A 16,858-nucleotide genomic window follows, 5' to 3' on the forward strand; every position below is an offset into this window, starting at 1 on the left:
CTAGTCTGCTCATTGGCATCTCTAAGAACCGAATCAGATTTCCACTACTAGCTTCCTAGCCCAGGTCCACTGCTTGCCTAGTCTGCTCTCATGGCCTTCTTCTTCTCTTCTCTGGCTCCTCTCTAGCACATGCTCCACCATCAACAGCTGGAGTGATTATGTCAAAGAGCAGGCTGATCAGATGTCAACCCTGCATAAGCCCTATAGTGGCCTCTGCTTTCACCCAAAGTAACATCAGGACCCCTCAACTTTTTCCTGATCTCTCATTTTTCTTAGACTCATCACCAACTCCTTTTCTCTTGGACCCCTAGGCATGGATTTCATTCTGAACACACACACACACACACACACACACACACACACGTAGAAAGGGGAGAGAGAGAGGTTGAATATACAGACAGACAGCATACTCTACACATAAATATATACCCTATGTAGAGTATTCTCAACAGGGGCTTTGCCTACACATTCTGTGTAATCTTTCTCACTGCCTACTTTTTGGTAATCAGGTCAGCTTTTAGGTCAAATATGTCCAAGGCTTATGCTTGCCAGTTGCATGTCCATAACCTACGTTATCTGCTTACTTCTCCACGAGGAACATTTCTGATCTGAGTATATTTGGGGGGAAGTGGGGAAATTGAACTCAGGGCCTTGTGCTTGCCAAACCAAGTGTTCTACTGTTGAACAACATCCCCCTGTCCTTTTGCTTTGAGTTTGTTTTCCATAGAAACTTTTGAACTTTTGCCTCAGTTAGCCTCTGACCATGATCCTGCTCGTTGTACCTCAGTATGTGGGGATCAGGGGTATGTGCTACTATATATTGTGGTATGTGCTACTATATATAGAGCTATGATTATATCTTAGTCATCAGTAATTCATTAACTTTTATAACAACACTAATTTGCTTATTTATTTGTCTTTACCCAACTCCATTGTGAACTCAGTACTGGGGTCAAGGTCACTCGGCCCTTAGCACCTAGGAGAGTGTCAGGTGATAGGGAGGCCCAGGAAGCTTATTATATGAACTACAAAATACCCAGGAAGGCATAGGTGGGTGAAAGAATTTGAGAAGAAGGACCTACTGCTGAGTACCATGAGGGGAAAGGTTTTGTAGATAAAGATCCGGCCATGATTTAGGTAGATTGAAGCTGGATGAAGTCATTTCTGGCACTCAAAATGTTCTGAGCAAAGATGAAGGACAGGTGCTTCAGGGCTGTTCAGTCTATTAAAGAGCCTGGCACACTGTTTATTAAAGTGATAACAGTGCTAAGAAGAAGGTACAGGCTTCATTTAAGGCTCCATAATGCCAAGGAAGACATTTGAGGTCAAGTACAGGCCAAAGGCTCCCTTTAGTGCATCATCCTAAGGAGCTATGCTAAAGACAGGATTCAGGGATGGGTGCTGGTGGCTCATGTCTGCAATTCCTAGCTATTCAGGAGGCTGAGATCTGAGGACTGAGTTCAAAGCCAGCCAGAGCACAAAAGTCTACGAGGCCCTTAACGCCAATTAACCACCAGAAAACTGGAAGTGGCTCTGTGGCTCAAGTGGTAGAGCATTAGCCTTGAGCTAAAGAGCTCAGGGATAGAGCCTAGGCCCGGAGTTCAAGCCCCACAACAGAATATATGTTTATATATGTATGTGTATATATGGTATACATATTTATATGCTTCAGAAAATTCACCATCTGAATGCGTATCCTCCACTTAGCTCTTCTCTTCTCTTTCTTCTCTTAAAACATAATAATCCCATCACTCCTCACACTTTACAGATTTCACTCTAGCTCTCATCATTTTTTAAGGCAGACACCTCATCATTAAGGCTGCCTAGCCTAGTGTGAGCCTGTGAAAAATGTACATCATGGGGCTGATAAATGGGCAGGACATTATACGTTTGATACTCAGATTTTGTGTGAATGTTGTTTTTTCTAGGATAAAATTCTTGTGGGAAAGCCAGTTGTGCAGTTTTATAGCTCTCTATCAGTGATTAATCTGGCAAATTGCAGAGATATGTGTTGTGGGCATTCTTTTGTTGTTGTTGTTGTTGTTGAAACAGCTTTATATTGCTATCTTTTGGGTACTGAATGATTAAATCTATGCCATAAAATCCAAGAGTCTGTTCTCTCTTAGATAAATGTGACTTAGCGTCTAGTTTATATACTTTGGGGGAAGTAAGGCGCTTTACCACTTAGCAGTTCTTACAGTGATCAAAGAAACAGCTGTTGCCTTCCAGTGTGCCCCCTAACAGGCTGATCAGCCATCACAGAGTTGCTCATGTGACTTCCTTTAGCAGCATTCTTGAGTGTCCTAATGCAAACAAGATCCTGCTACTTTGTGTAACCATGCAGAAAGGATGGGACTGATATTCAAGGAGTGTACAGTCCTTCACAAATCAACTTTTATTAATTTAAACACAAAATTAATGGAGAAAACGTCTGTACACAATGGTGGACACAATACACCTTCTCTTTTCTGTACTTTTTCTTTTACAATGAGGCCAAAATCAATTTTGTCTTTTCAGTCTGCAGCGTACAAAAAAAAAAAACACAAGATGAAAAGGGTTAAAAAAATTCAACTTCAAGCAGAAAAGGAATTCAATTGCTAAACAATCTGGAAAATTCACAAATGATGAATTCTAGCAGCAACATGAAACTTGAGGGGTGTGGGGGGGAAGATGGCGTCATTTTTTACTCTGGGTCAAAGCTGGTGACTGTTCCCTTTCCTCCCCCCAATATAATAATAAAGATTTATCCAAAAAATGATTTAATGGTAATGGAAAGCTTTAGACTATTGCCTTAGAAATCAGTCACTTTTGGAGAAACTTTCCCGTGGTGTGGCAAAAGTGATAATTCTTATTTTCCCAATTTATGCTTGTCATGTAATACAGAAGCAAAGAGTATCATTTTTATTTGGTGATGACCAAGACTGTGTCCACGACTGGCAGGGAAGAAAACAGACTATGTAAGGAGGGGGAATGCAAAAGTTTTGCAGACTTCCAGGTAATGTCCTCCTTTATCTAAATAAACAAAATGCAGACACAATAATAATTCTCAGCACATAAAAACTCTTCTAGTCTCCAATTCATTTTATTAATAAAATATATCTATCATCTATATTCTTTTTGTGGAATGAAGCTTTTGAATAGTCATTTTCCAAGTAGTTACATATAATACATTAGTGTTGAAATGAGAAAGTGAGGTGGTAAGGGGGCTTTAATTTGTCAAGAAACTGCTGTGTTATTTTATGAAGACCATCTTAGCACTGAGGATCTGAGAGAAGAACTGAGTGGGGAGGGAAAAATTTGGGAAACAAAATCCTTATTGACACTTGACATCCATGCGTTTGGTCTTGACAACATCAACAAAAAATGTCCATTATCTACATATTTATACCCAATACTTAGCTAAGGCACTTGCACACAAGTTTGTGCATATAGTGCCTCAAGGTTCACTATGAAGGCATTACTACCTCTCCATATCATTTCCCTAAATAATATGTAAAAGATCATCCATTATTACAAATTTACACCAAAAATTCTTTCTGTACATGATTGTCTCAGTGATGTACATATTATACGTTTAAATTAGACATACTTTACTTTGCACTGTGCTAAACTTCAAAGTACTTGCCATGTAATAGAGCAAAGGCCTTTAATCCTGTCTTTCTTAACATTATTGTCCTTTCACTTGTTGTTTATGTCAAAAGGAGAAATAGACTGTGTGCACAAACAGTATGGTAAGGTAAATCTGTTTCGAAGATAAGTCTGTTCATAAATAAGTAGAGAAGTACAGATTACCCGGGTTGTGAGACACCAAAAAAGTAAACGCAAAACCTCCTTTGTGAGAGAAATTCCTCCACTGGTGTTCAGGAAACACAAGTCAGTCTTCGTTGTGCAATCAAGTCTGCTGTATTGGAGAAGCTGTTTATGTCACACTGAAAAATGTGAAAACTGCACGTCTCTTCTTCACAGGTTTGAACCAGGAGTTAATGTGGCAAAGACACAGTACGCTGTGCTAGAACATTCTCATGGCTTATTTTCATTGGATTCACAGTACTGGAGTCAACAGCTGTTCTGAAGAAATAGACATGTGCCTCCATTAACCAGGGGGGCAGAGGTCAAGACCATCAGCAGCTGCACATCCGTATGTTGAGATCACTAAGTTCTAGAGTCCAACACTGACACAAGACCCAGGCCTGTTGAATTTGTCCTTGGTCACAGGGCAGTTGTGCAGTTTCAAAGTGCCATGTGGCTGTTACAGGTACTCCAGTTCCAAGGCGTGGTGTAGGGCCATGAGATCCGAGTGACTGGAGACCCTCCAGAAGGGCATAGCATGCTGCAGAGGGGCAGATACACAGTGAAGTCAGAGGAGGTGTTCAACACATTGACTTAAAACAAAAGTTCAAACAGTCCTCCCCAAATACTAGACTGAGTTAAAATGTAATCTACAGTACACTTTTTTTAAGAAGGTGATGAGTATTCATATTGTGTGTGTGTGTGTGTGTGTGCCAGTCCTAGGGCTTGAGCTCAGGGCCTGAGGACTATCACTGGGCTTCTCCAGGCTAGAGCTCTACCATTTGAGCCACAGCACCCTTTCTGGCTTTTTCTATGTATGTGGACCGAGGAATTGAACCTCGTTCTTTGTGCAGCATGCACTCTACCACTAGGCCAAATTCCGTGCCCCAGATTCTTTTTTTTCTTTTTTTTTTGATTGTGGCCTGGGTTCTATCCCTGAGCTCCTCAGCTCAAGGCTACTACCCTACCCCTTAAGCCACAACACCACATCCAGGTGATGAATATTCTTAACTAGGTCTACATTGTGACTTATATGTGAATTCCTCAGTATGAATGAAACTACTGAAAAGAGCTGCCATTCAAATATCTATACCTGTATCCATATCTACATCCATATATACACACATGCATATATACATACATATATATATACATGTTTTGAAGAACATGTGTATGAAAATTAAAAGAACACATATCTTATGAGGCTAGTTGGTAGTTCTTACAAGTTTCCAAATGTAATTTTTCTCAGATATGAAGCAATTGTTATTTCCCATAATTTCATTCTTTAAAATGACTTCTCCATATAGGAAAAATTCAAAATGGATAGCTAAAGTTGGTTTTTGCATGTTGTTTAGACCATCAATCTAAAGATCAAGTTAATAGGGGAATATTGGTGAAACATCAGAATAAAACAGAGATGAGAAAGTCAGGTTACCTCAATTCATGCAGGGGGAAATAAACTATAACTGCTCAAAAGGGTCATGGTAAGCACTGATAGTGATTAACTTTGCCTATGGAAGCAGAAAAATGCCCGTAAAGAGGCAATGATAGTTGAGCTGGGTATTAAAGAAGGATTATTCAGAAGAGTACTCTGTTAATGCTGGGTTGGGCACAGAAGATAAGGAGAAATTCACTAGTAGAACTCTGGCTAGGTATGGTAGAAAGGAATAATGCTATTGACAGGACTAACTATAAGAGCTTGATAAGTCCTTTTAAAGATTTTATTGATGATATTGATAGTGATGATGTATTAGATTTTGTATCAGGCTCTGGTAAGTCATGGGAGATAAGGCACTATTACTCTGATGAGGAAACTGAGGCTTTAAGAAGGGAGAGGTTTTAAATAATAGCTGGTCAGGAGTAAAGCCAAGATTCCTCCCAGATCTGTAGTGCCCCAATGCTATAATGTCTCCTACTTTATAGTCTGTTGATTCTGCTGGCACTCTGCCACTTGAGCCATGCCTCCATCCTAATAAATTTGCTAGTTACTTTGGAGATGGAGTCTCAAGGCCTTTTTGACTTAGTTGGCTTTGAACCATCATCCTTTGGATTTCAGCTGCAACTAGGATTACATCAGTAAGGGTTACTGATGTAAGCCACTGGCACCCAGCACGACACTGCAGCAACTACTGATAGGAAAAAACCTTCCCTCACTTCTGTATCTAATATTTTGCATTTATCCCTCTGGTCACAGATAACATCTATCATTTAAAAAGTTGGGTACATGGATGCTTACATGTAATTTAAATTTTGCCAAACTACTTAAAACACATATATGAAAGGTTACAAAATTTCAAAGCATATATCTTCTGATACTAGGAAGTACTGTTTTGTAGGAATTTATTCTTCAGCACAATTGCATGTACGTGAACCATAAGGATCATTCACTGCACAATTGTTTGTTGTAAGTACTGGAACTTATCTAAATATTTAGCTTAAGGGAATGTAGTTAAATAACAGCACATTCATAAAATGAAAAACTGATGCAGTCACTTAAAAGGATTAGATAAGTAGCACTTTATATACTGATACAGGTAACTGTCAGTATAGATGCTAAATAAAAAGAGCAGGTACAGAAAAAAAGGATGTAATTGCCATGTGTAGTTAAAAAAAGACTTTTATTTTCATGTGAACATGTTATTTGGAAGCAGTTTGCATAGAGAGGTATACATTTTTCTGATTGTAAATAAAGAGATTTCAAAAGATAGATTATTCCAACAACTCACTTTGAAACTTGGTATACAACATTGCACATCTATTACTCGTGCCTCTTCTTCTGCTCTAGAGAGAAGTGAATTCTTCCAAGAAGAAAATGAAATCCCATTCAAGACATGGCATATAGTAATTGATGGTTAAGAGTGAATTACTGAACAATTTTACAATGACATAATTCTCTTCAATCCATGTTCTAAGTTCAGCTTCAGGTACCATCATAATCTTAGCTGTGTCTTGTATTTCAGCAAATGTCGGTGTACACATTTAAAATGAACAGTTTTTGATAAAGTCTTTGCCATTATGCAGAAAGTGGATGCTTGTTATTTTTTTTCAGTTATGCTGATTTAATTTTAAACAAATTTCTGAAAGAAAGGGTTATTCTAGAAATAAAACCTAGGTATTACTTGACATCTTGATTTCTTTTATCAAACCTATGTCTAATTATGTCACTCAAACATACCACATTAGGAAAACAGAATTGTTTAAAAAGCATTTTAATGAGACAAATTATAGAATTAGATTACATTACATACGAGAGGCCTCAGACTACACTGGCAAAGAGAGTCAGAATGACAGAAGCGACTTCAAGTGAACTTTAATGACATAACCAACTGGGGAATTGCTTACTGAGTTTTGTTTCTGACTTAAATAAAGTGTACCACTCTCTAGCAAGCCACTATTATTTAGGAAATGAAGGACCTCTTTGCAAGGGAAAAGAGCAGAGTGTTGGAGTACATTTTATAGTAAGTAGTTAAAACATTTTGATGTATGCAAAATATTTTGATTTATGAAACATTTTAGTGCACAAATGTGTTAAACCTCACGTCTTGATCAATTTAGCAATTCAAATTAGAGAAAAGGTGATAACTACGTAGAAACATTACTAATAAAGCACATGGACTATTTTTGTTAATCTGTAAGTTTATGGTTTATTATAAAGAAACTTGGTGATAAATGTCATGGCCAGAGGAAGTAGCTGGGGTCAAACCCTAATGTGGCCACTTCTTAGCTATGTGATTTAGATTATCATACATGTTAAAATGAAGACTGAGATGTCAGAGTATTATAATTGGTAGTAGTTACTTGTTATTTACCATTCAGTTATTAACCAATCACACTACAACATGAATTGTTACCTTCATTTATTTCTTTATATATGGAATTTCTCTTAAGGGATATTGTGGAATTGTAGAGTTTTTTCTAAATTAAATATTTACCATATCTGATACTCATTATCTATTGCCAATTATTACTTATATCTTAATTCTGATTATTTAAATGCTGATTAATTTCAATAGACAAAACAGTCTCCTTACAGTTAGAAAACAGGCTAGGTGCTATTGCCTGTGACTCTAGCTACTCAGGAGGGTGTGATTCAAAGCCAGCTTGCGCAAGAAAGCCCATGAGACTTATCTCCAGTTAACTAGCCAAAAGGCCAGAAGTGGAGCTGTGGCTTAAGTGGTAGAGTGTTAGTTTTTACCAAAAGAGGCTCAGGAACAGAGTTCAAGCCCCAAGACTGACATCAAACAAACAAACAAAAAAACCAAACAGGACTGTTAAACTAGTCACTCTGCTAGATTTCTGAATCTTCTGAAAAATCAAAATTTCACACATAGTGGCATGGTTCAAGGTGCATAGAACTTACTGACATCAAATGTTTACTATATCCAGTCATCCATGAAATCAAATCTGAAAGCAAAGAGGATTCATTCACAGTATAATTTTTTTTTGGGGGGGAAGAGTATGCTCTGCAAGTAGCTGCCTACTTTATTTTTGGTGTGCTTCATGTTAATAAATAATAAAGAAAGAATAGCACATTCATTGATAAATTTGGAAGTAATTTTAACTGCTATTCAAGAACAAATATGCTATTCCTACTACTTCCAGTTCTAGTATCAGACTCACAAATCCTTTGTTTTCCATGATTTATATCATCCAGCAAGGATTAATTTCTAAGACACATATTTCTTTGTAAAGTTTAGGAAAGGATGGTACAGAAATCTTGACAGGGCCCATCAAGGGCCCTATAAGGCTTTCATCAGCGTTCCTTGCAGCTCAAGTGACTTCTTTCATAATCTTCTCTCTACCTACCTCAAACTACGAGGCCACACTATGACAACTTTCTCCTGAAATTAAACTGCTGGTGAACACCAAAAGAAGACCAGGCTGGCCAGCAGATTCCCACTCTGGCCCCCGGCCACCCTGGCATGAAATGTTGCTCTTCAACTCCACATTGCTTAGAGGTGCAAATGTGTTCCAGGCCTCTTTTGGTCACCAGGAGGTCCTGACTAGACATGACTTGGGGATTCCAGTCACTTTCCCAGGAAGACAACTTGAGTCTGGACTCCAACCAAATGTTCTCTTTAAGTCCCCGGGATTGCGTTTTGAGAATTCTTGTTCAGGCTGGGCTGTCTTGAGAACATCTTTCCCTCCCCAAGGGCTAACAGATGTACTCAATGACAGTTATGTTTACTGGTAAAGTGGGAAGGTCAGGAATAGTACTTTTGTGGCAAATGCATCTCACATATTTGGGAAGGTCTAGTGGTGTAGGGGTTCTACTAACATTACACATACTAAGATGGTTTGTGATCCTGGCACACACTGTATCTAGGGCATCACTGAAACCATCTATCAGATCAGCAACCAAATTATTATCTGTGTCTATGCTTTTCCTGAAATCAGAGGCCCTGAAAGTGAGTCAAGAGATCTCCAGAAACTAAAACATCTGGCTCCATGCTATGTCCCATGCTCAGTGCTGCTTTTTGGGATCTTGAAATACTAGAAATGTGCTATTTCTAATAAACGCTGCAATGCTGCAGAAGCTCTTCATTGTATTCTTTGTGGAAATACACAAGGACTTCATGAATGTGTGGGGGAAAGAGGGAGATATTATGCTACTAGTTAATCTTGCCATTATAGAATACTGAAGTAACAATAAGTTGTATAAAAAATGAAGACAGAATCTACAGACAACATACTAAGTAATAAAAGTCTCCATCTCTGAAGCTCAGAATTAGCTGCTGGAACAGGCATACAAATAATAATGAGTACCATTTGTGGCTGATACATATATCAGGCTGTTTTATGAGAGCTAATTCCCTAAATGAATCTAATGCTCAACCTATGCCAGATAGCTAGGCACTATTACTATTGCCATTTATGGACAAGAAAAACAAAGTTATAACTTGAACCTAGGATGGCAGGATGAAGAATCCAAGTTATTTGCCACTAGAGCTTCTCCAGTTAAACTACAAGTGAGCCTTACTATCACTGAGCTGAAATAGCAGAGACCATATACAAGGTTGTAACATTTTATCCTGTGTGATCTGGATTTTCACAAATGAGTAAGATAGAAAGGCAATGGAAAAAAGATCATCTCAGGCAGAAAAATGCTGGGCAAAGAAAAGTAAAGGTTGGGTACATCATCTAAAGGTCATGAGTGGGAAATGAAATTGCCAGATGAAGCCCAGAGGGCAAGGTTCTTACCAGGATATACGTGACTTTTAGGGGGAGGGGAAAGACCTGCTCTCTCTGGGCAAGTTATGCTGTCCACGATGATATAACATGGAACATCAGTCTCTTACTAGACGCTGACATTGTGCTCTCAGCCTTCCAGAACTATGAGCCAAATAAATGTCTATTTTTCATGAATTACCTTGTCTCAAGTATTGCAGTAATGGTACATGGACTAAAACAGAGGTCAGCGTATGAGTGGAAGCGCAGGTTTTGGTGGAGGGGGAAAAAGATGAAAACTGTAGGTTGTAACCAGACTGTGACAACTTGACTAGGCGGCTAATGAATGGGATCCTCTCCTTTAAACAGTGCAATGGGATGGCAAATGAGACACAGTCAGCTAAGGAAGATGATGGAATCACACTTACAGAGATTCAGAAGAATGAAAGGAAATGTAGTGAACAAATAGGGAGTTAGGCCTGCTCCCTTCCAAACACCCTGAGTGAGAGACGTAGGGAGGCACTGGCCCTGTGCTAGAAAGAAAGCATCAAGACCTCCAGGGAACAAGCTGTTTTCATCTTGCAAGCCAGCTCTGACAACCTGTCCAGGGGCTTTCCGGAGTGACATTTCAAAGGCCTCAGGTAACAAGATTAGAGCCTCCTGGTGTCTGACCTGGGTAAGAAGAGGTAAGCCGGCCTGAGAACAGCATGTATGTCATCTCTATTTTGGATGATGACTTCACCATGAAGCTTTCCCTTGTGTCCTCAAAGTCGGCACTTTTTGAAGCCCTTTGAGTTTTCACACAACACTTGGGTAGGCTTCTTCCTTCTGCCCTTTGGTCATACTTCTGGCTCTGTGTACACGGCCATCTTGCCAAGAGTGAACCTTGTGAGATGCCTCCATCATGAGAATGTGGAGGATGAGGAATCGAACAAGATGTACCAGCTAGTAACTCACCTTTTTTGCACCTTGTTCTTCTTCTACACCGTCTCCTATCACGACATATACCACTTTTCTTCCAAATCTTTGAATTATCCTCTCAAAACAGCTTTCCTTTCCTAATGAACAAAAATAAATGGTAGAAAAGTTTAACCAGTGAGATGGAGCTGGGACTTCTTACACACAGTGCTTTTGTCACTCAATTAAATGAATTAGTTGGGAATTGATTAGCAATATTTCAGCTTTCCTTTCTTAGTTTACAGACCACCATGGAGAAGGAAAAGTGTTGTTTGCAGTAATACTTTTATTCTTTTTCTTCAAGTTGAAACTAAAACACATGCACTTCTGGAAAACTATTTCAACTTGATTTGCAAAAGAAAAGATTCATAATATATCAAACTCTGAAAATAATAATGGATCCAAAGATTAAAAAAAAAACAATGTAGCTGGGATTGATTTTTTTTAATCTAGCAAAGAAAAACAAACATTAGAAATTGTTTATCACTTTTTAGATTGAATGAAAGGTCTGCAAAGCTGACAATGTTTACTCTGAAATAGTCTCATAAAACTCCTGAAATGAATGTCAGGTAATTTGGGGTATTACAGGAAGACCTCACGTCTGCATCTCAGGTCAAATAAAGGCTTTTCTAGAGGAGAACTGGAATAAAGGTAACACAATACCCTTATCTGTCTATTATCTTTCCCCTGGCGGGACTTAGTTTGGGTTCTTCAGCGGCTGGGCTAGGCTAGAGCTGTCAGCACAACCCAGCAGCGAATGTGTGCTTTGTTTCCTCTGGTGAACAAACTGGTATTCCAAGGCTGGGCTGCCAATAGGGTCATTTTAATGGACAATGGAACAGTTTCTACTTTTCAAATGTGAATGGTTGAGCGAGGTCCTGTACTCTTTCAAATAAGGATCAGATATACACATGAACAAATTGCTTGTTTGCTTAAACAAATGTCGGCTTTATATTTGTGTTTTGCACTAAAATCTCTCATTTGCATCTGACAAGATGAAAGAGCTGGCTTTATTCAAAGGATGTAGTTTCAATGCTGCTTTACTTGTCCACTAAACTGTGAAATATTAAATCACTTTAAGAGGTAAAAGTTCAGTGAAATATAGAATATAAAGTACAGTGAAAACTTCACATATGCCTGAAACTTTCCCCCTTCACAAGATGTCTTCTTGTGGAGAAAGAGAATTTAGACTAGTTGCAAAAGTGAAGTCTGATACGTGGACAAACAAAATCCTAAATATGCATTCTTACATATGATCTACAGGCTTCATCTTCACAGTAAATCTAGCTGGCTTTTTAAATTAGTTGGATATTTTTACATGAAGTATTCCCTTTGATGATTCCCTTTTGACTGAAAGAGCAACATAGCTGTACAAAATGAGGTAGCAGAGAACTCCTTTATGACACAAGCATTTTGCCCACAGTGAAGGTCCCTGGAGCTGTGACAATCACCACATCTATTTCAGTAGATGGTACAATGAGCAATAACCACAGAAGCCTTGAGCTCTTCTTTAATTACTAAAAATGGACAAGAATGAGATCATTTTAACGTAATCTTTTGCCACCACATATTTTTTCATTCTATGTTTTATTCTGTACTCAAAGAAATGAAGCCTAATATCTCAAACAAAATGCTCACTTAAAAATATTCAGTGCTTCTTGGCTTGCAATTGTAATTTCTTATTATGATAGTATTTTCAAATTGTCTGAGATTAAACTTCAATGAATATGCCAATAATAGATAATTTGAACTTTCCTCCAAAGTACTTCAGCTCCTTAACACACCCTTCTCTGGAACTTTGTTGTGCTGATAAACCTTACCATAAACTCTGTTTACAAAGGTCAGTATCATTCCTCGTTATCATTATCTATGAAAATAGGATTAACACTTGACCTAATGTAAACTGTTTGATAGGCTATGAAACAGGAGAGCATATCAAATTTCTGGTTATAATGGGCATTTTTTCTATTTGGTATATTTCCTTCTTTTGATAAGTATATTTCAGCACTCTGTCTTCGCCCTTTCTTGGGAATTCTAGAGCCCTCTAACAACTCCAGGAGGAGGGAGGATGTATTTCCAGTGTGGAAGGGTCCCTTAATACCAATGGGCTCTTCACACTCAACCGTGGTACCATGTGATCCAACCTCACTTTTCCATCAGCTAATCACACCGCTGCTGACCCAGGTGACCAAGAGAAAGGAAACCCAGCCTTTGTCCCATCTTCTAGGGTTGTTTCTTCTTTTCTGGACTTACTAAGATCCCATTCATTTGTTTAGGTGAGTAACACATAGGCCATGTATAGATGACTGGACCTAAGTCTTTTCCTTCAACTTTGGCTTTTCATGAGCACTACACACTGGCTATTTGTAACCACATGCAACTTTCTCAGCAGGTAAGTTATTTTTATGTTTCTTTCCATGAATCCCATGAGCACATCTGCCTGGTAAACACTTATTTGTCCTGTATATGTAGCACACATGTCATTTTTATCTCTTTGCTTTCACACACATTTATACCTGCCTCCTATTGCCTGTGAGCCAATGCTTTCTTAGCCACTGCACCTAACTTTTACTCTCCCCACCCCCCAGTGGTACTGGAGCTAGAACTCAGGTCCTCATGTACTTGAGCCATGCATCCTGCTCCCCAGTCCTTTCACCCTCAGTTTTTATTTTGAGATTTGGATCTCTCAAAGATTTTTTCCAGGCTGGCCTGGAACCACAATCTTCTTGCTTCTGCACAGTTTGAATGACAGTCGTGAGCCATCACCCCCAGCCTCACTACTTTTATTCTCGAGTAATGTATATACCAGGTACATTCCAGTTTGTCTTTTCCCCTTAACTGTGTTTCTTTCTCGAAAGAAGTTTGAGTTTTTTATCATGAGAATTTAGTTATTTGTATGTGATGAATTAAAACAATAACAAGAATTCATTTTACTAATAACAGAAGAAATTATGAGCTTTCTGTTTTCTACTTTGCATAGTTCAATATTAATATTACTATCTAATATTGCTATTTGTTTTACTTACAAAATATTGTATTAATATTATCAAAAAAGAATAAATGAGAATCCAAACTGATGTTAAATTACTTATAGCTCACAGCTCTTAATGTTAGCCAGCAATGTAAAATTTCATAACTTAAACAATATGGATGATGCTTTATCTTTTCCTTATCTAAAGTCAATTTTGAAAAGAAAACTACTATTCCATTTTTTTTGACTTCTTGAATTTCTGAAAAAATTTCATTGACAGCCTTTCAGTTGTACTAACCTGAAGGAAATAAATTTATTGATTAAAAAATAACAAAATCAGCAACAGCTCACCTATTTTTGTTGCACTGTAAATATTTTCTATTGGAAATACAACTCCTAATCCATAGAGCAGGACTTTCGCCAAGGCTGGAATAAGCTGGGTAGTAGTTACTAAAATATTCACACAGTTTGTCCTGTGAGAACAGAAAGAAGAAGCAAAGACTGTTGAAAAATAAATCTCCAAAACAAAGCACAAACATGCAACACCTCTATCCTAGCAAAGGCCCCAAGTGCCTCACCGGGAGTGAATGAGGGAGAGAGCTTTCAGAGCCAGGGTCAGCCAGGAGTCAGTCAATGCTTCAATCTCAGCTCTCAGCTGAAGCCAGGCTTCCCTCTTAGCTGGGCCCAGCAGACCTGAGGATTGAAAGCACATATGAAACAATTCCGTACCAAACTTTAGAAGAAGAAACCTTTAGAACTGCCACAGCACCCTCTGTACACACTGTCAATGTTCACATATCAATCAGTTGTGTGTGTGTGTGTGTGTGTGTGTGTGTGTGTGATTTATTGAGAACATCTAGTGAATTGGCATGCCCAACATTCCTTCTGGTGAGAGGAGACATCTTCTCTTCTTTTGGGGAGCCTGTTCTACCTCCTGCTTCTAACTTAGGTAGAGGTGACCCACCTGGCTACAGAGAGGGAGGGTGACTTTGACCTGGCAGGGACAGCAAGTCTTGCAACTTCTGCTGATTCTACAGAAAGATATTACTGCTCTCCTAAGGAAGGGCTAAACTTGACGGAAACAAACCGAGATCTCTTGATGGCCACTCTGCCACTCCCAGTGACCCACACACCTAATCCAAGTCCCCAAGGGAATCATGAGTCTTCACCGTAGAATGTTTTGATCATCTGGTTCCAGTCATGTCAGAGACTTGTCTCCTTACTACACTTGTCATCAGGAATTCACATACATTCCTGCATCTACAAAAGCCCTTCTGACCACCGTGAATCATAGTGAAAAGTCCCACACTATTGTACAGCTTCTACTATTGTATAGCAGAAGGAATAGACCGGCCTAACTTGTGATTTGGGCAGTGGTTGGCTAGCCCATCTTGGTGGATGGAAGAGAGGTCAAGGAACTTGCTCCAGGTCACATCACTGAGAAACTAGCCAAAGCAGCTGACTCCAGTCGACTATTTCTGTCACTAAATCACAGCAAAACAACCACTGGTTAGATGAAACTGGCCTCTGCTCTTCAAGCCAAACCAGAGTAACCCAAAAGTGAGTGGACTGCCTTCAAAAACCCCACTAGGGTGTTGGGCATAGTCACTTGCCTCCCACGTTGTTCTTGTAGTTGTTGTAGATCTCTTTTACTCGTCTATAGCGGAAAGCCAGCTTTCTCATCCAGTCCACACCACCCCGGACCCCAGTTGCCAGGCATAAATTAGCACTGGTGGCTGCAGCAGGAAAGCCATCGGTTCCAAAGTTATATGTGCTGTTTAGATGCAAGAAATGCTCACAGTTAATGGAACAGAAAACTCATCATCAGTCAAGCCATTGAACCAGGTCTGGGTTGGTCACTTCACTGTTAAGCATGCCCACCTTAAATCTTGTCCATTGTCATCCGAAGAAACATCATCTATATGAACTTGGTCACATTCCTAAAAGAAATTGAAATGACAAATGTTAATTTTGAAGAGCGTCTGTTTTATCATTAGTTTTTAAAAGTTATTGTTAAAGCACCTAAATTGGAGCATTTTTCAACAACATCAATCAGTAGATGGCAGTCTTGTGAAATTGACATTTTTACCTACTTAGGGTCTTCTCTAGGAAACAAAGCAATGTCATCAAGGACTACTGTTATTCAGCTTCAGAAAACACATTTTTGTGTTTAGAAAGGAAAGTGGTTGAAAACAATTAGCATGTGTGTTCCATAAACCTCAGGTACCCTAAGACATCATGCTGCTCTGAGCTGAATCAGTGAGTGCCTAAGCATAACTGAAACCAGACATCTTGGTAAATGTAACATGCTAGAAAAATTAAACCTGATGCTAACTGCCAATGAAATTATGACCTCTGATTGCTGCTGAGCCACACACCAACACAGCCCCAGGCCAGTGTTCTGAGGAGCCCAGACAGAAAATCTGTTACTGGTTTGCCATTTATTTGAGAGATGAGAGTTTTATTCTTTGTATATGTGTGTGTGTGTGTGTGTGTGTGTGTGTGTGTGTGTGTGTGTGTGTGTGTGAGAGAGAGAGAGAGAGAGAGAGACAGACAGACAGACAGACAGACAGAGACAGAGAGTTAGAGAGAGACAGAGACAGAGAGAAGAGAGAGAAACAGGAGGCTTTAAACCCTAAATAAAAATTAACCATATAAGTTACTGTTACATTTTAGTGTTGTTACCTATTCATTCCAAGTGTTAAGATTTATGAGTTTATTGTAGCATAATGTTACTCTGACCAGACGAGTTTTAAATCCTAAACAGCACATGAATTGTTTAGGACAGCTGGTTGTCACTGGACATATGTATGGGGCGAGGGGGGGGGTTAGCTAGAGCTTTACTGGGCTGAGGGAATATTTACCCACCTGCTTCCCCTCTTCCTACATACATGGTAAGGTTCCCCAAAGAGAACATGCTCAATAAACTTTGGTCAGATAAGTGAAGGCTTACTAGCTTGGAAATAGGTAAGG

General features: G+C 39.0%; 1 protein-coding gene across 1 annotated transcript in view; it reads right to left on the reverse strand.

Annotated features, from left to right (window-relative positions):
* Positions 1–2,387: 2,387 nt before the first annotated feature.
* Eya1 (EYA transcriptional coactivator and phosphatase 1) overlaps positions 2,388–16,858 on the reverse strand; it is a 137,073-nt gene continuing 122,602 nt past the window's right edge. The window contains exons 12-17 of the mRNA XM_090338944.1: positions 15,767–15,825; positions 15,499–15,659; positions 14,464–14,578; positions 14,237–14,358; positions 10,915–11,015; positions 2,388–4,330 (exon numbers count right to left, since the gene is read on the reverse strand). Of these exons, the coding sequence (XP_090195070.1) occupies positions 4,250–4,330; positions 10,915–11,015; positions 14,237–14,358; positions 14,464–14,578; positions 15,499–15,659; positions 15,767–15,825 (639 nt within the window). The 3' untranslated portion in view covers positions 2,388–4,249. The remainder of the gene's footprint in view (positions 4,331–10,914; positions 11,016–14,236; positions 14,359–14,463; positions 14,579–15,498; positions 15,660–15,766; positions 15,826–16,858) is intronic.

The sequence above is a fragment of the Megascapheus bottae genome, chromosome 9, assembly GCF_031878675.1.
Source record: "Megascapheus bottae isolate mThoBot1 chromosome 9, mThoBot2.hap1, whole genome shotgun sequence".
Taxonomy (NCBI): Eukaryota; Metazoa; Chordata; class Mammalia; order Rodentia; family Geomyidae; genus Megascapheus; species Megascapheus bottae.